This window comes from Petaurus breviceps, unplaced genomic scaffold (assembly GCF_028583685.1).
Source record: "Petaurus breviceps papuanus isolate PSGF00001 unplaced genomic scaffold, PetGlider_PUasm1.0 91133, whole genome shotgun sequence".
In the NCBI taxonomy this organism is placed as follows: domain Eukaryota; kingdom Metazoa; phylum Chordata; class Mammalia; order Diprotodontia; family Petauridae; genus Petaurus; species Petaurus breviceps.
In genome coordinates this window covers 64,765,356-64,787,727 of record NW_027187419.1, presented here as the reverse complement: position 1 = coordinate 64,787,727, position 22,372 = coordinate 64,765,356, and the positions used below count along the sequence as shown (strand labels likewise).

General features: G+C 39.2%; 1 protein-coding gene across 1 annotated transcript in view; it reads left to right on the top strand.

Moving 5' to 3' along the window:
• Window positions 1-1,500: 1,500 nt before the first annotated feature.
• KATNAL1 (katanin catalytic subunit A1 like 1) overlaps window positions 1,501-22,372 on the top strand; it is a 93,433-nt gene continuing 72,561 nt past the window's right edge. Inside the window, exons 1-2 of the mRNA XM_069080350.1 lie at window positions 1,501-1,647; window positions 19,321-19,496. Coding sequence (XP_068936451.1) covers window positions 19,335-19,496 — 162 coding nt within the window. The 5' untranslated portion in view covers window positions 1,501-1,647; window positions 19,321-19,334. The remainder of the gene's footprint in view (window positions 1,648-19,320; window positions 19,497-22,372) is intronic.

The window sequence follows — 22,372 nt, the reverse complement described above, 5'->3', positions numbered from 1 at the left end:
TTTCTCTCTCCAGTCCCACATCACCAATTGCCTTTATAATTTCTGGAACCGAATTTTCCATAGGTATCTAAGACTCACCATGTTCAGGACAGAACTTATTACCTCCCCTTCCCTTTATCTCACCCCACTTCTGAACTTCCCTATTCTAGTCCCTCAGCTTTACAACTCTGAAGTCATCCCAGAGTCCTCCACACTTTTCCACAGTGCATACATACAGTACTAGACTTGGAGTTAGGAGGACCTGAGTTTGAATCTTGCCTCAGACACTGACTAGCTGTATGATGCTGGGCAAATCACTAAAATTCTTTGTGCCTCAATTTTTTCATCTGTAAATTGGGGATAATAATTTCATCTACCTCCAAAGGTTGTTAGGAGGATAAAAATGAGATATTTTAAAAGTTCTTTGAAAACTGTAAAAAGCTGTACAAATGCTACTTATTATATTCATTCAGTTATCAAATCTTACATTATTTCTTCTTCCCTATCTCTCACATATGTCCCCTTTTCTCTACCTACACAGCTATTTACCATCCTAGTTCAAGGCCTCATCATTTCTTGTCTTCACTACTAAAGCCACATGCTAATTGATCTCATGGTCTAAATCTCTCCTTACTCCAGCCCATCCTCCAAATAGATCAAACATATGCCAAAGTGATTTTCCTAAACCACAATTCTGACCTCAACTTAATGAACTCCTGTGGTAACCAATTACCTCTAGAATCAAATAGGAAAAGTTCCCTATGGCATTAAAACCCTATACTTTTCAAACCTTATTATACTACTCCTTTTCATGAAATGGATGATCCAGACAATTTGACTTTCTTCCTGGTCCTCACATAGGACACCATATTTTCAGCCTCTATCCCTTTGTAATGGCTGTTCTTTTTCTTAATTTGTTTTTCAAAAGTTCATATTTAGTATTTAATTTTTTCCCCAGTTACATGCAAAAACAATTTTTAACATTCATTCTTAAAACTCTGAGTTCCAGATTCTCTCCCTTCCTCCCTCCTCACCCCTCTCATTATACTCCTTCATGGCCTGTTTCTTTCAAGACTCAGTTCATGTGCCACCCTCTAAATGATGCCGTTCCTGATCCCCCAGCCCGTATATGTAAGAGGTAGCTGCTGCCGGGTACAGCCAAGACTAGAAGCTGCCAGTCACTCACTACAGCAGGGAGTTATGACGGGGCAGAAATAGCAACCCCTTTAGGGGGACACGGGGAATAAATCCTGTAGCTTGGAGGGGCGTTATGGAGGCAGGGCTTGGTTGGGCAGCATAAAAAGATGAAGTTTGCCACCACGTCCTTTTTTTCTCCCCCTTTTGTTCTCTCCTCCTTCCCTCTCCCCCCTTTACCATCTCCTTCCTCCCCTTTCCTTTCCCCTTCTCTTGTCTCTCTTTCCCCTCTCCCTCTCATTTCCCCCTCCCCAGAGCAGCTTGTAGCTCCGCCCCTTCAGTAGACTCTGCTCCTGCTCCGTCCTCTCTCCCCCCCCCACTCCCGCCCGCCGCCACGCCCGTCCCGCTGCTGCCATGGTAACCATACGCGCACTTCACAGGCTAACGGAATCGTCGTAATCGTTGGTACGGACCTGCGGCCCCCCACATCACCCACACCACGGCACATACTGTTCTCCGGGGCGCGACGTTTAGGTAAAGAGACTAGGGGAGTTTGAGGACTACTGGGAAAGCGGGTGGAGCGGGGGAGGAGAAGGTCGACCCCTCCCTCGCCTCATCATCGATCCGGCCTGGGCTCTGGGCCACAGTCCGAGGGTTGCTGCGGGGCTCGGGGCTCGGGCTCGGCTTTGCGGGAGAGGGAGAAGCGCGAGGAGGGCCTCGCACTGCATTGTGGGAAATGTAGTTCGACCTTTCTTCCGTCTCGCCCTCTTTTGCTGGGGAGCCTCAAGGCAGAGGACTACAAACCCCAGTGGGCGTGACGGGGCGGGGGCGTGGGGGGAGCCGGCTATGTAGGGATGAGCATTCCCATTTTCTTTTTCTCCGTCTTCCTAGTGGCGATTTGGACAGTCATCTAGTGCTGTAAAAAAGGGAATGGGGGAAGTGGGACCTGGGGTGCTTCTTACCCCCACTTTCCCGTCCCTCCCTCCATCCCACCGCAGTCATTCCGCAGCCTCTCGCCGGGCCACCGCCCTACATACTAACCTAAATGAAGCTGCCCCTTGCCCCGCATTGCACGCCCTTGGGCCTGCCTGGAGCCATTGACCGCTTTTTCCATTTGCAGAACCCTAGCTTGGAGAATAGGGAGAGACAGGTTATGTTTAGGGAGGTTTTCTTTTTCTGATACTGCAATAGTTTCGTAGTTTATATTTGTTCTGGATTGCTTAAGGCTTTTGTAAGCATTTTATGAGACTTAATAAGCGCCTACTTAACCCGTGCCAGTCTCGGTGCAAAGACGTGGGAATAAGAAGAAAGACAAAAACAAAAAATAGTAACAGCCTTTATATAGTGTCTACTATGTACCAGACAGTTTACAAGTATTATCTTCTATCCCAACAACTCTGGGAGCTAGATGCTGTTATCCTTATCTTACAGTTGAGGAAACTGAGGCAAACAGGTTAAGTGGCTTGCCCAAGGTCACACAGCTTGTCTGAGACCGGATTTGAACTCTTGTCTTCCTGATTGTAGGCCAATCCATATTTCTGTGCCACTTAGCTGTTCACCAAAACATTTACCAGCTCTCACAAAGAGTTCAGTCTAAGGCAACATGGAGACAATCATGTACAAACAAGATATGTACAGGACAAGTTGGAGACAATCTGCAGAAGGAAGGTACAGGCAGTAAGGAAGATAGGGAAATTCCAGAGCTGGAAAGACTTTATATGTCATCTAGTCCAACCGTCCTCATTTAAAAGATGAGGAAACTTAGGTGGGACAAATGACTTGTCTAGGGTTACACAGCTAGTAGGTAGCAGGTATGGTATTAGACCTTGTCTTTCCTGACTTCTTGTCCAGTCCTCATGACGTTCTTATTTACATTTATTCCAACCAAAAATAATCATGGCTAGGGCTCTGGCGAGTAAGGTTTAAGAGTTACTGAGTTTTCCAGGTGGTGTTCCAAATACACAAAAGATAGAACAGTCTGGTTATTAGTGTATTGGTATTTTCCATCACTTTACATTAAATGAGATCAGAGAGCCAGTCAGAGAGTCAAGAGAAATAACACAAAGCTATTTAAGGAGAATCTGAGCCTGTCACATGATTTATCTACTTCTCCAGCTTGTATTGGTCAGGAGTCTAGATTACAGCCCTGACTCTTGGAACTAATAATAAAAATAACAGCAATTAGTAGTTAGCAATAGAACTTAGTAGATAGTACTTGACATTTACAATATGTTTAAATACTTGATTTCATTTGAACTTCAAGAATCCTGTGAAATAAGTACTGCAGAAATTATTAGCTCTGTTTTACAGATAAGGAATAAATGAAAAAACATTTATTAAGCTCTTACTATGTGCACTTACTAAGTAAGTGCTAGGAATATAAAAAAAAGAAAGCTGCTGTTCTTAAGGAGTTTGCATTCCAATTGGGTAGACAACATGGAAAGGGGAGTGGTAAGTCAGGAAGCATTTTGGTCCGAAAGTTAATGGATGGTGATTGGGTCACAGCAGTAAATCACAGTCACAGAATTTGAGAGGTGATAAAGAACTCAGAGGCCATCCTAGCCAACCTATACATGATAAGAATACTTTTCACTATGAAATATTGGACAAGTCTTTCCCAGCCTCTGCTTTGAGACTTTGAGGAGGGCCTCTCTAGTCAACCCATTCCAGTTTGGGACAGCTCTTATTAGGAAGCCTCAGGTTTTTTCTTTGCAACTTCCACTTGCTCCTGGTTCTGCCCTCTGTGGCCAAAAACAACAAATACTGGCACTCCTCCACATGACTGCCTTTCACATACTTGAGGAATTGTTACAACTGCCCGGAGTCTTCTCCTCTCCCAGAGGAACATCCCTAGTTCTTTCAGTCAGGGCTCAAATAACATGGGCTCAAGGCCTTTTACTTTCCTATTTGCCTCCTCTGGACATTCTCTAGTGTTTATAAATAGTTTCCTTAAACTCTGGTTCCTAGAATGCTCAAATCCAGATGAAGTATGGAGTACAGTACAGGAGTACTAGCTAGGAAAGAACTTTAAACATAGAGTCAGAAAGACCTGAGTTCAGGTCCTGCTTCAGATACTTATTAGATGTGTGGCCCATGGCAGATTACTTAATCTCTGTCTGCCTTGGATTCTTCATCTGTGAAATAGGGATAATAATAGAACCTACCTCCCTGGGTTGTTGTCAGATTATCAAATGAGATAATATTTGTTAAGGGCTTATTGTAATAGTAGGTGCTTAATAAATGCTTATTCCCTCCCCTGACCTCCTCATTTCTAGAAGCTCTGCCTCTCCTTCTGCAGCCAGAGATCTCATTAGCTTCTACCATATCACCCTGCTGATTCATCCTGAGCTTGTAATCACTAAAACCTCTATGTCTGTGGCAGAAATGCTGCTGCCTCCTGCACCTCACACTTGTCAGGCTGATTTTTTTTGTACCCAGTTTCAAGACTTAGATTTACTTCTAGTGAATTTCATCTTATTAGAGTCAGTCCAATGCTCTAGTCTGTCAAGATACTATTGGATTCTGACTGTCATCCATGTGTTAGCTGTTCCTCCTAACTTTGTGTCATCTGTAAATTTGATGAAATTCAAGTCTTTTCAATGACTTTCAATTCAATAGCACAGGGCCGAGTACTGATCTCGGGAGTACTCTCCTGGAGATCTCCTTGTTGAGTCTAGCCATCTAACCAGCTCTGAGTCCATGTAATTGTATTATTGTATTACTATTCTATCTTATTGTAGGCTAGTCTACATCACTCCATCTTCTCCACAATAATAGTGTATGAAATGCTTTATCAAATACTTTGCTAAAATCTAAGTGAATTCTATTTAGAGATTTTTTTTTTCTTTATTGGTTTATTAGTTCTGCCAAAAAAGGAAATGAGGTTAGCCTGGCCTGATATGTCAGAGGTAGGTAGTTGGTGCAGTGAATAGAGCACTGGGCTTGGAGTCTGGAAGAGCCTACGTCAAATCTGGCCTCAGATATTTACCAACTATGTGACCCTGGGCAAGTCACTTAACTGCTGTTTGCCTCAGTTTCCTCATCTGAAATGGGGATAATAATAGCCCCTATCTCCCAGGGTTATTGTGAGGATAAAATGAGATAATTGTAAAGTATTTAGAACAGTTCCTGGTACATAGTAGGCATGACATAAGTATTAGCTATTATTATTGTTATTATTATTAATCTCGATGAAGCCATTCTGACTTTTTCTAGTTACTACTTTCCTTTGTACATGTTTGCCAACTATCTCTTCAGTGTAGGTGTTTGTAATATGGGGTCCTTAAATTTGGATGGGAAAAAATACATCTTTATTTTCACTAAACTCATCTGAAATTTAGTGTTTCCTTCAGGTAAAGTTAAAAAAAATTATATTCTGAGAAGGGTTCCATAGACTTTACCAGACTGCCAGAGGGTCTGTGAATGACAAAAAAAGTTAAGAATCCCTGCTTTAATGATTGAAACACCTGTCCAGTAACCATGGTAGAGCTGATTTGATCATGGATCATGGTTCATGGTTCCAGAAAAGTGGGATGAGGAGAGGGCAGGAAAAGGGTCCATGAAAGTGTCTAAGGCTTTTGGTGAGGCTGTGGAGGATATGGCAGAGAGTTAGGAGTGAAGAGAATCAAGATGTTTGGTGCTTTCTTGAAGCATCATTTCTCTATGTTCTCGCGTAATGAGGGGGCATGCACATAGATTGTTGCTTTTGAACCCATGACAGGTAGTGATAAGCTGATAGACACTCAGCTATTCCTGGTCCCTTACAATAATGGAATCCTAGAGTTTAAAGTTACCATTCCTCTTCTGCAGTACCCTCTCTGCTAGGGCACCCTGTTTGGGGATCATGTGTGTCAAAGATACATGCAAATGTGTAGGTTACTTTTTCTCCTTTCTTGGGAACTCTTTTAGTTCTTATTGCCATCAGGTCAGAATGGGAATTACAGTAAAGGCATGGAAATAAGATTTAATTTCTAAATTTTTTACACTCTTTAGAACATAGCATCAGTTCAGTACTTTGAAACATGTCATCTGTTACTGAGCATACTGATGTCCATTCACATTGTGTTGATAAAATTTGCAGAATGTTAGCATGCACAAATGTCATACATACCAGGGACCACATTCCAATTTCTGTGAAAGAAAATTGTTGTGCTTTTACAGAATATTTCTGGCTTATTTGGACAGAAAAGAGGCAATTAAACATTCGATCATGAAACAATTCTTTTCATCCATGGTGGAATGTCAGCAAGTGTATCTGTGACTTCTTCAAAAGCAATTTTCTCATGCTTTCTAAGACCATATTAGATAATGTATTCTGATAAGGATTTTTTTTTTGACAAACATCTGACTTGACTGAGAGGTTGTTAATCCATGGGATAGTTTTCCAAGGCAGACTGTACAACTTCCTTTGACGGTATTTAAGATTCCCTTGTTTTTTGTTGATTTGTCACCCTGTTTAAAAATAGGGAGGTGGACTAAATAACCTTTTCTTAAAGCACATTTCCAATTTAGTAATTCTGCACATTATTGATTGTTTATCAAAAGTTCCTCTTAAGAAGCCAATTGAAATATAAACCCTTGTTTACATTAAACCTTTTCTTTGGTTCCTTTTAGTACTTTCCATAAACACTTCCTCTTTACTGTTGCCAAACAGTATTTAGGTACACACAGATAATGCCTTTACATCATTGCTTCTTAATGCTTAGTTACTAAGTGCTAACTAAGATTAGCTTCCAGGTTATGGTTTCTTAAGGGCACAAACCTGAGGCCCTTAGCATGAGAATAATCCAGCTCAGTGTTTTGTCTATAGTAGTCTCAGTTAAAATTTGTTTTAAATTCACTTCAGCAGACTTCTTGTAAGTATAAATATGAAAATAAGAAAAGTGTTTTACTCTGAAAGAATACTTTATCTCATTGAAGCCTCGCAGCAACCTTGTGTGGTATATACTACAGATGTGCAAACTGAGTTTTAGAGAAATTAGGGATTTGTTCATAGTTGTATAACTAGTAAGTATCAGCGGTAGAATTTGAACCCAGGCCTTCCTGATTCCAGCACTCTGTTCACTGTGAGACAGAGCATTACAACACACTGTCTCTCTGAGAATACTTGGTGAATATGACATGGAGTAATACAGAACTTTAGAAAAGGATTGTAGAGCTCAGTAAATGTAACACCCTTATTTAGTGTGTCACGCAAGTCACTCTTTACAACATCAAGGACATTTAATAAGGCAACTTAAAGATTAGAGATTAGTAATTTTTTCAAATCACTTGTTTCTGTGATGATGACTGAAGTAGATAACTGATTCTGAAGAACTCTAGTATGCACTAAAGGGCATCAAGATAGAATTTCCTTTAAGATATCTATGTTCTTATCTATATAGATGTATATAAATCCAACTTTAGCTCAAGCTGCCATCTTGAACATCTGATTGCACATTGCAGTAACCTTTTTTCCTTTGGAATCATTCTGTAATACTTGATAGTTTTGACCATTTTCTTAAGTCATGGATATTCTGCTGCTTTGACTACTGTGACAAAGCCACTTCTTCTTGATTCCTTTGCTGGTGGCTGTCTCCTAAGTCTTTTTCCTTCTGCCTTTTCTTTCTGCACGGTCTTTGTTGGAAATCTCTTCCACTTCTATTTCTTAGATTATTATCTTTATGAAGATGATTCCAAAATCTAGTCCAACTCTAGCCTCTGGCCTAAACTCCATTCCCACAACTCCAGTTGGTTATTAGAAATATCAACCTGAATGCTAACCTAGGAGTCAGTTGGTAAACATTTATTAAACACCTACTGTGAGCCAGGGTCAGGGGTGGGGAACTTGTGGCCCCAAGGCCACATGTGGTCTTCTAGGTCCTCAGGTGAGACGTTTTGACTGAGTCCTAGTTTTACAGAACAAATCCCTTTATTAAGGGTATTTGTTCTATGAAGTTTGGATTCAGTCAAAGGGCTACACTTGAGGACCTAGAGGGCCACATGTGTCCTGGAGGCCCCAGGTCCCCCACCCCTGAGTCAGGCACTGTGCTAAGCTCTGGGCAAAGAAAGGCAAAAGACAGTCCCTGTTGTCAAGGAACTCACAGTCTAATGGGAGAGACAACATATGTATACATACATACATACATACACAAGTTGGAGATAATAGAGAGAAGGCATTAGAATTAAGGGAGATTGGTATAGGCTTCTTGTAGAAGATGAAATTTTAGCCAGGACATGAAGGAAGCCAGGGAAGTAAGGAGGTGGGGATGAGTGAGAGGCATTCCAGGCATGGTGGAGGGGGGGTGGGGCAGCCAGTGAAAATGAAGTAAGTTTGGAGATGGAGTGCCTAGTGTGAGAAATAACCAGGTGACTAGGGGCACTAGAATGCAGAGTATGTAAGGTGGTAGGGAGGGGAGGTGTACAGAATAGGAAGGCTCCAAAGGCAGGAAGGAGCTAGGTTGAGAAGGACTTTGAATGCCAAACGAAAGTTTATGTTTGATCCTAGTGGTGATAGGGAGCTACTAGATTTTGTTGAGTAGGTGGGGACATGACATGGTCAGACCTGTACTTTAGGAAGATTAATTTGATTGCTGAGGGGAGGATGGATTGGAGTAGGGTAAGGTTTGAGGCTGAGAAACTAGCCAGAAGGCTACTGTAGTAGTCCAGGTGTGAGGTGACTCAGACTGTCATCAGAGTGATGACAGTGCAAGAGGAGAGGAGGGGAGGAAATGTTACAAAGGTGAGAGTGGCAGGACTTGGCAACTGATTGGCTATGGGGAGTGAGAGAGGGAGGAGTCAAGGCTGACACCTAGGTTGTACACTGGGGGCTGGAAGCACGGTGGTACCCTAGAAGTGATAGGGAAGTTTGGAAGCAGGAAAGTTTGGGAGGAGAGTAATGAGTTCAATTCTGATTATATTGAGTTTAAGATGTCTGTAGGACATGGAGTTTGAGATGTTCAATAGACAAAGATGTGAGATTGGAAGTTAGGAAGAAAGGTTAGAACTGGATAAACAGGTCAGAGAATCATCAAGTGAAAACTAGAAGGAGAAGAGGGTCCAGGACAGAGGTCTGGGGAATACTTATGGTTAACAAGCATGATCTGGGCAAAGATCTAGCCAGAGGGACAGAGCAGTGGTCAGACAGATAGGAGGAAGCCATGATAGCATAGTATCAGGAAAAGCTAGAGAGAAGAGAGATTCAAGGAGAAAAGGGGAATAAGTGGTGTCAAAGTCTGCAGAGGGGTCAAGGATGAGGATTAAGAAAAGGCCATTGGATTTGGTCATCAAGAGATCCTTGGTAACTTTAGAGAAAGCTATTTCAGTTGAATGATGAAGTTTGAAGGCCCGACTGCAGAGAGTTAAGAGAGTGAGAGGAATGGAAGATGGCCTTCTAAGGAGGTTAGCCACAAAAGGGAGGAGAGATAAGGGCTTAGTGGTGATGAACAGTTCAAGTGAACATTTTTGAGAATGGGGGAGATGTGGATATATTTGTAGGTGGTAGGGAAGTAACCATTAGACAGGGAGAGACTGGAGATAAATGACAGATGAGAATGATCCGTGGGGGCTAGTCTGTGGGAGAAATGCTGTCAAAACTGAATCCCCTTATTGCCTTTAGGATAAAATGCAGACTCATAAGTATGGCATTTAGTCTTCCACTGACTGGCTCTTACCAGTCTTTCCAACTTTATGTCATACTACTCTCTTTCATGAACTCTTTGTCCCATGCACACTGAACTAATCTGTTTCTGAACTTGAGTATTTATCTCTTACCTGTCTGTGCATTCATTCATACTGCTGACCCTGATGCATAGAATTCATTCTCTCCTCATATACACTTTTAAAAATCCTTGACTTTCTTCAAAGTTCAGCTCACATGTTACCTTCTCTGGGAAGTCTTACTCCAGTCTTCCATTTAGTGCTCTTTTCATTAATTTACTTTGTCTCCTTATTTTTTGTACGTGAATCCCTTCAGTAGAACTTATGTTCCTTGAAGGTAGGGGTTTTTGTTTTTTCTTAATATTCCCTGTAGTTAGGTCAGTTCCTTTCATGTGGTAGGCAAAACAAATATTTATTGACTTGAACTTACTGTCTCCCCTACACCTAAAAAACAACTTGGCTTTCCCTAACTCTTCAAAAGAGGAAAGAGTACAGCCTGCAAACTCTAGGCCAGTGAACTTGAATTTGATTCCTAAGATTGTATCATCAAAAAGATGATTGATGAACATTTTAGAAAAAGTGGTGATGACAAAGACTCTAGCCATAGCTTCTTCAAGAATAAGGTATCACAAATTGGCCTCATTTCTCTTTTGTCTGTCTCTTCCCTTCCCTCCTTCCCTCCCTCCTTCCCTCCCTCCTTCTTTCCTTCCTTCCTTCCTTCCTTCCTTCCTTCCTTCCTTCCTTCCTTCCTTCCTTCCTTCCTTCCTTCCTTCCTTCCTTCCTTCCTTCCTTCCTTCCTTCCTTCCTTCCCTCTCTTCCTCCCTCCCTTCCTCCCTCCCTCCCTTCCATCCCTCCCTTCCACTACTAAACTAGTAGATGGGGGGAATGTTGTAGAAAAAGTTTTCCTAGATGTTGGCAGACTTTTGATAAAGTGTCTTGCACTAGTCTCATGGAGAAAGAAGGTGGGGAGGCATCATACAATTAGATGGTTTCAGAACTAGTTGGAGGATTAGTGGAGTACTCTAGGGATCTGGGCTTGGCACTGTGCTATTTAGCAGTATTTTCTTTTTCAGTGATTTGAATAAAGGCACAGATGACATGCTCATCTATTTTCAGATGACACGAAGCTGAGAGAGGGATGGCTAACACAATGGATGACAGAGTCAGGATCTAAGAAGATCTTGATCATTAGGCTGCATGTAATAAAATGAAATGTAAAGATAATGTAAAGTCTGATATTTGGTTATAAAAAGCTTCACAAGTAGATTGGAGAGGCATGGTTAGAGAGCAGTTCTAAAAAAGGACTAGAGTTTTTAGTGCATTTGCAAGCCCAATATAGATCAGCAAAACCGATGAGGTGTTGGGCTGTGCTTTTAAAAGCATAGCTTCCTGGAGGTGATGGTCTCGATACATTCTGCCATTATGAAACCTTGTCTGGAGTATTGTGTTGAGCTCTGAACACCATGGTTTAGAAAGACATGATAAGCTGGAGAATGTCCAAAGGAGAACCACCAGGATGGTGAGAGCCCTGGGCCTGTGTCAAATGAGCATCGGTTGAAAGAAGCTGGGGATGTTTCTTCTGGAGAGGAGAAAACTCGCGGAATTTGTAACAATTGTCCTTGAATATGAAGAGCTGTCATGTGGAGGAGGGCCTGTACTTGTTCGGTTTGGCCCCAGAGGGCAGAGCCAGGAACAGGTGGCAGTTGCAGAAAGGGAGACTTGGTCTTGATGGCAGCATAAACCTTCTTACACATTAGAGCTGTCTCAGAGTGCAATGGGCAGAGAGGCATTGGGTTCCCCTCTTTGTAGGGCCTTAAGTGGAGACTGTCAGGTTGTCATTCTGTACATCAGTTCTGTCACGTTGGATTAGAACTTGATTGAGGTCCCAACCACCTCCCAGATTTTTTGATTCCTCTCAGTCACACAGGTGCAGCACTGTATCCTCATGCCTTTTTCTTTCATCTTCCCCATAAGCTCCATATCCAGGCAGTTACTAAGGCTTGACATCAGATTGTTCTTTCTTCTCTTACTCTATAATCACCCTAGGACAAGTCCTTAGTTCTTTTTGCCTAAGCTATTATGATAACTTCCTAAATGATTTCACTTGTCATCCTTTACACATTTGTTTCTCAAAATTATATTCCTAAAGTACAGGCCTGTTTGTATCACTCCCTTGATGACTGTGGCAGTGGTCTCTGGTATGTACCATGGTCCTCTGAGGGACTAAAAATATTTTTTTAAGGAGTCTAAGATAGGAATAATAGACTTGTGATTTCATTAGTATAGGGAACTACCAGGAAGGAGATTAATCTCCCCTGTCAGTGCAGGTTAGTACTTTTTCTGAAATTTAAAATCTTACAGAGCTCCCTGTAACACTGAGAAGTTAAGTGACTGACTGAATTTCACAGGCAGCGTGTGTCAGTCAAGACTTGACCTGAAGACTTCCTGGCTTTGAAGCCAGCTCTATTCATTGTATCACACTGCTTTCCTTTGTAAGGAGCCTAAGAATCCACAAATAAGCAAATGTCTTTTTTTTTGTTGTTGACTGAATAAATAACACATCTGTGCTGTTGAGATTAATAAGATATGTTAAATATTTATATAAATAAATTCATTTATAAGTGCTAATGTATTCATAGTAGCTTTTTGTCATGATTTCTTTTAATCATTGGATATTACTAATAAGACAATTACAATTGTGTGGTTCTGAACATTTTTTTAATATTAAAAAGATTGGGAGCTACTAGTCTGTAGGCTAATATCACCTCTTTAACAATTGTTAGTCTTCTTTTTTAAAGTAATATTTTATATTTTTTCACCAATTACATGTAAAAATTTTTAACTGTTGTTGGATTTTTTAAAGCTTTGAGTTCCAGATTCTATCCCTCCTTCTCTCCTTTCCCCCCTCCCTGAGATGATAAGCAGTCTGATATAGTTTATATGTGTGTTATCATGTCATTTACATATTAATCATTTTATGCAAGAAGACTTGAACAAAAAAGAAAGTGAAAAATAGTGTGCTTCAGTATGTATTCAGACAACATCAGCTCTTTCTCTGGAGGCAGATAACATTTTTTCATCATGAGTCCTTTGGTATCTTGGATCATTGTAAGTTATCCCTTCCATGTCGTGGGGGTTAGGAGTGTAGTGCCCCTGTGATATGGAATATCCATGTAAAAAGTTTTGACCCTCTCTTTGTACCAGAGAAGAAGTCTGAATTTTTTCTTTTTCTTTTTCTTTCAGAATAGGTTGTTTACAGTACCTTATTGTAAAATTTGGGTTGACATTAGGCATATATATATATATATATATACATATATATATATATATACACACACACAGATACACATATATGTATATATAGTGCATTTCTGAATTTTTAAGCTTTTTCTGTGTCATCTGTTGGCCTTCTCATGTTGCCTGTGGCTTCTGCAAAACTCCCCCAGAATTCCCATTTGATTTCTTACACTGACCTGTGATATGTCGAAACTGTGATAGGGAAGGTTGCAATGTGGAAGGGATAATTGTATTGCTGAGAATAGCTAAGTCATTCACAGTTCTTCATCATACAATATTGTTGTTACTGTATACAGTGTTCTGGTTCTGTCACTTCACTTTGTATCAGTTCATGTAAGTCTTTCCAGGTTTTTCTGGAATCATCCTGCTTGTCCTTTCGTATAGCACAAGAGTATTTCATCACAACCATATCACAACTTATTTGGCCTTTCTCCGATTGATGGGCATCCCCATGATTTCCAGTTCTTAGCCACCACAAAAAGAGCTCCTTTAGATATTTTTGTACAAATAATTGCCCATTTTGACCTCTTCTTGGTATATAGTGTGAGATGTTGATCTATGCCTAATTTCTGCTGTACTATTTTCTAGGTTTACCAGACTTTTTTGTCATATAATGAGTTTTTGATCCAAAGGCTTGAATCTTTGGGTTTATTAATAAACACTAGATTACTATACTCATTTATTACAATGTATTGTGTACCTAATCTCTTCCATTGATCCAGCATTCTGTTTCAATCTTGTTTTGATGATTACCGTTTTATAATACAATTTGAGATCTGGTTAAGGCAAGACTATCAGTCTGATTTCTGTATTCCATCCTTGTAGATGACTGGCTCTTCCCTGCAGTCTTTCCTTCTTCCTGCACAAACTTTGCCCTCTGCCTAGAATTCACTCCCTCCTCCTCTCTAGCACCCTGCTTTTTTCTCCTCACTTGAAAGTTATATCTTGCCCCTCAAATATTCCTAGAGCACTTAGGAGCTTTCCTTTGCATGGAATAGTAGAAAGAGCACTGATCCAAGAGTCAGAAAGAATGATGAAAACATTATTTTTGTATGCTAAGAACTGTGCTGAGGATTCAAATAAAAAAATTTAACAAAAGGATTTTTACTTTGAAGGCATAGGAAGAACAAAATGCAAGTGTTTCCTTCCCATAACACCTTGGAGGGCCCACGCCCACTCTTCTTTCATCACATTCTGCTCTTGCTCCCTCTTTGCATGGTCTCACCAAGTTCAGGTCCAGATATGGCCTGACAACCTGATGAGCCCTCATCTCAGCTACCTCTAGCCTAGGTCCAGAATGTCATCCCCAAAGGTCACTTCTAGTTTAGGGCAGTGAAGTTGGACTGCCTACAGGAAGCTTTTGCTGGGACTCTACCATGCTCTGATGGCCAAGGCTTGTTTTCCTGATCTTTGGAAGCTCACAAGATCATAACTTCCATATTATTCTCCTTCACTTAGAATGGAAAGAACGAATGATGGGGTAAAAGAACGAAGGTCCATTTTCATAGGGCCACATATCAGCCTCAATAGGGAGGCTTAAGACTTTTTGCCATATAGCTTTGTCTCTCACTGAATGCTGCCTTTGAAGGAGTCAGGACAAGAGCAAACAGACAAGAATTGACACTTACATTCTGGTTTTACACTCTGCCTCTGGATCAAAGGAGCCACGTTCAAATCTCTCTTCTTGCTTTCTACGCATGTGGCCTTGGACAGGTCACTTCTTCATCTGTAAAATGAGGGGAATAGACTAGAGGTCTGAAGTCCTTTCTCCTTCTACCTCTAGGAGGTTTTGATTCTCCCAGTGTCCAAATCCTTATTCCTTCATAAAAACTCAGGCCATTAATATTTATAGTTTTAGTTGTTTTTGCAGTTAGCTCTGGATTTTGGTTAAGCAGTATTCTTCATTAAAAAAAAGTTAACACATGATAATTTGTCACAGAACAAGGTATATGTGCTAAGCAGAAGGCAATGAGCCTTCTGGATTTCAAGATGAGTTATTCTAGGATATGTAGCTCTCAATGGAAAATTTTCTTTTCTCTCTTTTTTTTTTTGAGGAGGGAAGACAAGGCAATAAGTGACTTGCCCAAGATCACAAGATAGTAAGTGGGTAAAGTCTCTGAGTTCAGATTTGAACTCAGGTCCTCCTGACTCCAGGGCTGGTGCTCTGTTCACTCCGCCACCTAGCAGCCCCTGAAAATAATTTATTTCTATTTTAAAAAATGAACAAAGACCCTATTAGTACATTGGTGCCTTGGAAAAACAAAAGAATGAGGAAGCTCTCTCATGGGTGTTGGGTAGATCTTTTGTGGGGGATTTTGGAAAAGTATGAACAGAAATTGCATTGGCATAGGGAGATTGCCATCTGTTTGATGAAGGGCATACTCATAGTGATGAAATCACAGTTTTTTCCCCCCCACAATATCAAAGTAATTTGAGATATTGTGAGTATGTTATAAAGCTTAAGGGATTTGTGTATATAGTCTTCATGAGACAGTGTAGTTGAAAAAATTTGTTGCCCAGTGACCAGGCCTCTGGCAGTGAACCTTGCAGAACTTAGTTTGGCTATTTCTTTTATGATTAACTCATAGTCCTTGGTGAGGACTCTACGGAAAACTTTAACAACGACAATAGCTAGCATTTATATAGCACTTGAAGCTTTTACAAAGTGTTTTATGATCTCATTTGATCCTCACAACTCTGAGAAGTAGTATTATCCTCTTTTTACAGAGGAGGAAACTGAGTCTGAGAGGTTAAATAATTTGCTGAGGCTCACAAGCTAGTAAGTGCCTGAGGTGGGAACCCAGGAACCCAGGATCTCCTCTACCCCATGATAAATAATTTGGATAGCTAATAAATTGGATGTCATAGTCAGGATCCTAAAAGATCTACACAGGTCTAATAGATGGGCATTTTCCTTATGATAAGTAATATCTATATAGAATCAAGAACATGCAGTTTTAGTAATGGGAGGCTAGAGACTTTTTCTGTAAGTGTAGGGGTAGAGCAAGGACATACATTATCTACCATTGTTATTAGTTCTAGAAATGCTAGCTGTATGATAAGAATAAGAAATTGAGGCACTCTGCATAGGTAAAGAGGAAACAAAACTCTCACTTTTTGTAAATGATATGATGGTCTATTTGGAGAAACCAAGAGACTTAACTAAAAAGTTAATGGAAATCATCACACCAAAGTTGCAGAAAATAAATTCACATAAACCACCAGCATTTCTGTGTATTATTAAGAATACCCAACAGAGAGAGATAGAAAGAAAAATTCCATTCACAATAACTGCATAATTTATGAAATATTTGGTAATCTATTTGTCAAGACACAGGAGCTATATGCCCACAATTATACAATACTCTTTACAGAAATAAAGACAGACATAAATAATTGGAGAAGTATTTATTGCTCACAAATAGGCTGTATCTATGTAATAAATGTGCCAATAATTAATTTACTTATTCAGTGCTATACAGATCACACTATCAAACAACTACTTTATACAGCTAGAAAAAAATAATAGTGAAAATTATCTATAGGAACAAAAGGTCAAGAATCTCAAGGAAAGTAATGAAAAGAAAGTGTGAAAGATGGTATTCTAGCAGTACCTGATCTCAAAATGTTGTTTGTCCTTCATACTCAAAGAGGACCAATGACATCACAGTGTTGAGGTCAAAGTACATTGTATTCTGCTGTGGCTGATCAGTCCAATATGAGCTTGGAAGGCCCTACCACAGGTCAGACCCACATAGTTCATTTCAGTATTTGGGATGGAGATGTTTCTAGATTTGCACATCTCATGTTTCTTTTGTGCTACTGCAGTTTTGCTTGGCTTATTTGCAATGCCTTCTTTGATTTGGGCATGCCATGCTAGGTAGTCCTATGCCAGTATCTCTCATGTCTCACAGTTGATTCTAAAGTTCTTCAGAGAGACCTTGAAAGTGTTCTTATACTGCTTCTTATGACCACTATGTGAGATTTCCCTGGTGTGAGTTCTCTATAAAAATCTTTTTAGATAAATGTCTGTTTGGCATTTGGGCTATGTGGTCAGCCCATTCAAGTTGCACTCTCTGCTGCAAAGTTGGAATATCTGGCAGTTCAGCTCAAGAGGACCTTAGTGTCCATTACCTTAACTTGCCACATGATTTTCAGAATCTTCCTGAAACAATTTAAAAGGTAGCGGTTTGATTTTTTGGCATGTCTTTAATAGACTGTCCATGTTTCACAGACATACAACACTGAAGTCAGCACAATGGCCCTGGTAGACCTTTAGTTTGGTACATAACTTAATACTTCTTCTCTTCCACACTTTCTTTTGGATCCTCCCGAACACTGAGCTTGCTTTGGCAGTGCATGTGTCAACCAAACCAACCAGCACTGTACCATCCATATGTAGAACCATTGGTTATAGCTATGACAAATGGAGAAATTTTGAATGCTGTGAAAATTCACCTACCCTGGCAGTGTATTTTCCAGGAATTTCCATATAGATCTCAAAATATACTACAGAGCCATAATCATCAAAACTATATTTGGTATGGGTTAAAAAACAGGTTAATCAGTGATCAGATTATTAGATCAGGTACAAAACATACAGAAACATCAAACATAGTTCAAAAATCCCAGCTCTTGGGGTAAGGACAAAAACTTCTCAGAAAACTATAAATTGATCTGGAAAAGCTTAGGTGAAGACCAATATTTCACACAACAGACAGACATAGACTCCATTGAAATATGGCTTTGATATAAAAGATCATATCATAAATACATTAGAGGAGCAAAGAAGAAAATACCTTTTGCAGAACATCGCAGAAGTTAAAATGGATGACTTTTATTACATAAAATTAAAACGTTTTTGCAAAAACAAAATCAGTGCTATCAAAATTTTAAGGGATATAGCTAACTAGGGAAAATCTTTGTAGCAAGTTAGTCTAAAGATATACAAGTCATATAAGGAACTGATTGGATTTATGAAGACAAGAACATTCCATAGTGTCAAAGGATATGCATAGGAAGTTTTTAAAAGAAAAAAACCCCAAACTATCTATATATGAAAATATTAATATGAATATATGAAAAATCCTCAAAATCATTGATAATTTCAGAAATGCCAATTAACCCTGAAGTTCCACCTCATACCCATCATATTGACAAAGATGGCAAGTGAAAATGACAGTTAGAGAGGCTGCAGGAAAATATCACTGTTGATAGTTGTAAATTGGTCCAGCTACTCTAGGAAACAATTTGGATTTATTCCCTCCAACCACTAAACTGCAAACCCTTTTACACAGTTATAAGTCTGTTAGGCCTCTAAGCCCAAAGAGATTAAAGAAAGAGGAACCACATGTACAAAAATATTTTTATCAGTTTTTTTTTTGTTATAACAAAGAAGTGGAAACTAAGAGGATGCTCAACAATTGGGGATGGCTAAAGAAATTATGCTACATAGATATAATGCAATATTATTGTGATGTAAGAAATGATGAAAGAAATGGTTTCAGGGGAGCATAGACTTACTTGTAAGGCCTGATGTAGAGTCAAGTGAGCAGAACCAGTAAAACAATTTATATAGCAACAACAGTATCATGAAGAAGAGCAGCCTGGAATTTTGCTCATTGCAGCAACCGGCCATAATTGCACAGGGCTGGTGCTGAAACATGGTACCCATTTCTTGACAGTGAGATAGTGAACTTAAGCAGAATGATACATATTTTTGTATACAGCGAATGTCTGGATTTGTTTCCTTGACTATGTATGTTAAAGGTTTTACAGATTTTTTTTTTCCCAGTTGAGAGTAGGGGGAGAGTGGACTCACTATAAGGTAGCAAAAAAAAAAAAGAATCATTTGAACATTTTTTTTTAAATACAGGAAAAGCATAGTGGAAAGGCCAAAAGGATTCACACACAAGCAGGGCAACTTTGAAAGTTATATTCTGATTTATTAAGAATTTAGAATTTAGCAAGCCATATATTATGGAGACTCCATATTATGCACACTTTTCTTTTTTTCTGTTCATCTGTATATGTGGGAGTGCCCATTTTATTTGGTGTTTGTTAAGTTCAGAATAAAAAAAATAGGTGATTTTTTTTAAAATAAGGGAAATACTGTTTTTTCTTAATGATAAGATACATGCAGTTAACTGCCAGAAGTGGAAAATACATATTTTGGATTTAAAATTTTAAGTTACTATCTCAAATCAAGAATAGAAATTAACGTTTTTTTTAAATTATTAAAGCCTTTTTCATTTAATTATTTTTTTCTTTCAGCTCTATGAAAAAAGATGAATTTGGCTGAGATTTGTGACAATGCAAAGAAAGGGAGAGAATATGCACTTCTTGGAAATTATGACTCTTCAATGGTATATTATCAGGGGGTAATACAGCAGATTCAGAGACATTGTCAGTCAGTCAGAGACCCAGCTGTCAAAGGCAAATGGCAACAGGTATGATAATACTATGGTATCTTTACATGATAGTAGTCTTTTCTACACTGTGGACTTTAATTTGAACATAAAAAATTAGTATAAATACAAAATGTTTAAATTTATTTTTTAAATGTCCCTCAAATTTTTTCATAACATGCAAGTTGTTGCTACTTGGTTGATATTTATGATAATATATTTCATGAGACATATTTGAGAGATTTTTAGTTGTAATCAAATTAATTTTCTTCTTATGTTATTTCTTTTTAATTAGCTTAATTGTGTATATATATATATATTTTGGAAGCATATACTATTAAAAATCATTTTCACTTGCAGCATCAGAATTGATGGTATTGTATTGTCCAAATAATTGTCATAGGTGGGTTTCATTAGGAAATATTAGTTCCTTATTTATTTTGTGCTTTTGAAGGGAAAGACAAGACTTTTAGTTAATTGATTTTTAAAAAAACAATTACTTTATTTTCATTTTTGGCCTTCTAATGTATAACAGTAGTTTACCTTTCACTCCCCTTTCTTAAAAAAGGTAACTTGGACAAAAAAAAAATCCATGTCATAGATACAATATATACTGTCACAATGCAATTTTTGTGAGACTGCCCCCTTGAGAAATTTTTCCAGTCTTGTGAAAGACTTCATACAAATACAGTGAATGAGACAGTAATCTAATAAAGGAATTGCAGCCTGTTTGTTTTTGTCTATTGATTGTACAATAGTACAAAATTAATCAAAATTTGGTCTTTAATTTTTCCACTAATCCTTACTGTTTAAAACCTTTTAAAGTTAAAAGAACAAAGTCAAGAATTTTAAAACATTTTCCATTAAAAATAATGACAACAGTACAGAATTAATCAAAATTTGGTTTTTAATTTTTCCACTAATTGTTACCATTTAAAACCTTTTAAAGTTAAAAGAACAAAGTCAATAATTTTAAAACATTTTCCATTAAAAATAATATGACTTTCAAGCTTTTTTCCTATTTTTCCATTTGGCAGAAATGGATGATTTGAGTTATGGTAGTACTTCATTGGACCAAATTATTTTGTTTGGAGTAGCTTTAGTCAAAATTTAGTAAGACCACTCTGATTCTAGCCAAAACATCAGTAAAGAACCAGCTTGGACAAACCATGTTCTAAGGACCTTGAAGATTGGTTTAGATAGGGTGGTTTAGTGTCTTCATCTCAAATGCAGTTTTTTCTCTCCCCCAGATCTTTGGAGATTCAGAATTATTGTTTGGTGGATCTTGAATGGTCTCAGGGTGTCTCAGAATATGAACTATAACCCTGGGTCATAGGGTAGCAAGTCTGTACACACAGCAAGGGTGATGCACTTAAAATAGTTTCCTTAAGAGATTCTGCTTCTAAACCTACACTCCAGAGCATATACAAAATAAGTACAAGGTGGTGGAGGATCGTCAGGAAGAGCTTCATGTAGAAGGTAGTACTTGAGTCATATCTTAAAATATACGAGTAATTCTAAGAGGCAGGGGTCAAGAAGAAGTGCATCCCTGGGATGGGGCTGACAGCAAGTACTTCAGTATCCCTGTGTCATTCAGTATCATTGCTTAGGCTAAAGGCACAGAGGGCATGGTTTTCCAGTTTGCATATGATACAAAACTGGGAAGATTAATTAGCACAAATGATAAAAAAGTCTGGATCCAGATACCTTGACAGGCTAAAACACTTGGTCCAAAAAAAATCAGGTTTAACAGGGATAAATGTAAAATCTACTTTGGTCCAAAAATCAACTATACATGTATAAGACAAGGAAGACATGACTGTACAACAATTCATCTGAAATAGGTCTGGGTTGTTTTTTTTAAATACTCCATATTCAGTGAAGTCAGTAATATAGTATTGCTTTCAGATGTATCAGGTGTTCAGGGAGGACTAGCGTCCCTGGTGTGAGGGCTTGCTGAGTACTTTCAGGGCTGCTTATACACTTTGGTGTCCACTTCCACCCACCTCTCACCTCTGGCTTCAAGAAGCCATAGCATGTGCAGTGGCCATACACTGATAAAACTGTCTGGGCAGATTGGCTAGCCCAGGTTGAAGGTAGCTGACAGGCCTCAAACATGCTGATGATTTAAGGGGATGTCTACCTCAAACATGTGAAGACTTCCCCAGTGGAATGAGTGGATAAGAACAGTTTGTTCCTGTGGCTATGAAGGTGGCTGGAGCAGGTCCTGTGGAACCCTTAGAGCTTGGTCAGACATCGAAAATGTCAAGGTCATCCACTGCCTCCTGAAGTCCCTTTTACCTCTGAAATTGTAGACTTTTTCTAGTCAAAGTAGGAACAACAGTCAATAGTATCAGAAGCTGTTCAGTGGAAATAAGAGGGGAGGGGACCAAAGGCGTATGTAGAAGAGTAGGCCTTAGCAAAAAGAAAAATCAGCCCTTTGTTGGAGACTGGAACAAAGGAAGACAAAATGGGGGATGATGTAGAGGAAGTTTTAGTTGTAGAATAGGAGCAAGAAGGAGCTCGTCATGACAGAAGACCCTTTTAGTTATTGAAGGAAGAGGGTGAGTGATAGGGGAAATCTGTGTTGGGAGGCTTGAAAGAGCTGTGCAGGTAGAGATATTGTTAATTAGAGAAGAATAAAAGTATTTCCATGCTGCAGTGAGGGCCCAGTTGAGATTAGAGATCACAGATTTGGAGTGGGGAATATAATGGACAGTGAAGATGGTTGTAACTTTGAAGGAGTAGAGAAGATAGACATAGGGGTAACTCAGAGTTGGAGTCACATGAACAAGGCATGCCAGAGTTGGTGATAGACAAGGGGGTTAGGGATTCAAGGATAGAGGACTTCATAGAGTTGAGCCAGTTAACTGCAGGGTCAGAACTGCGAAGAGAGGAAAGTGAGATCACAGCAGTGC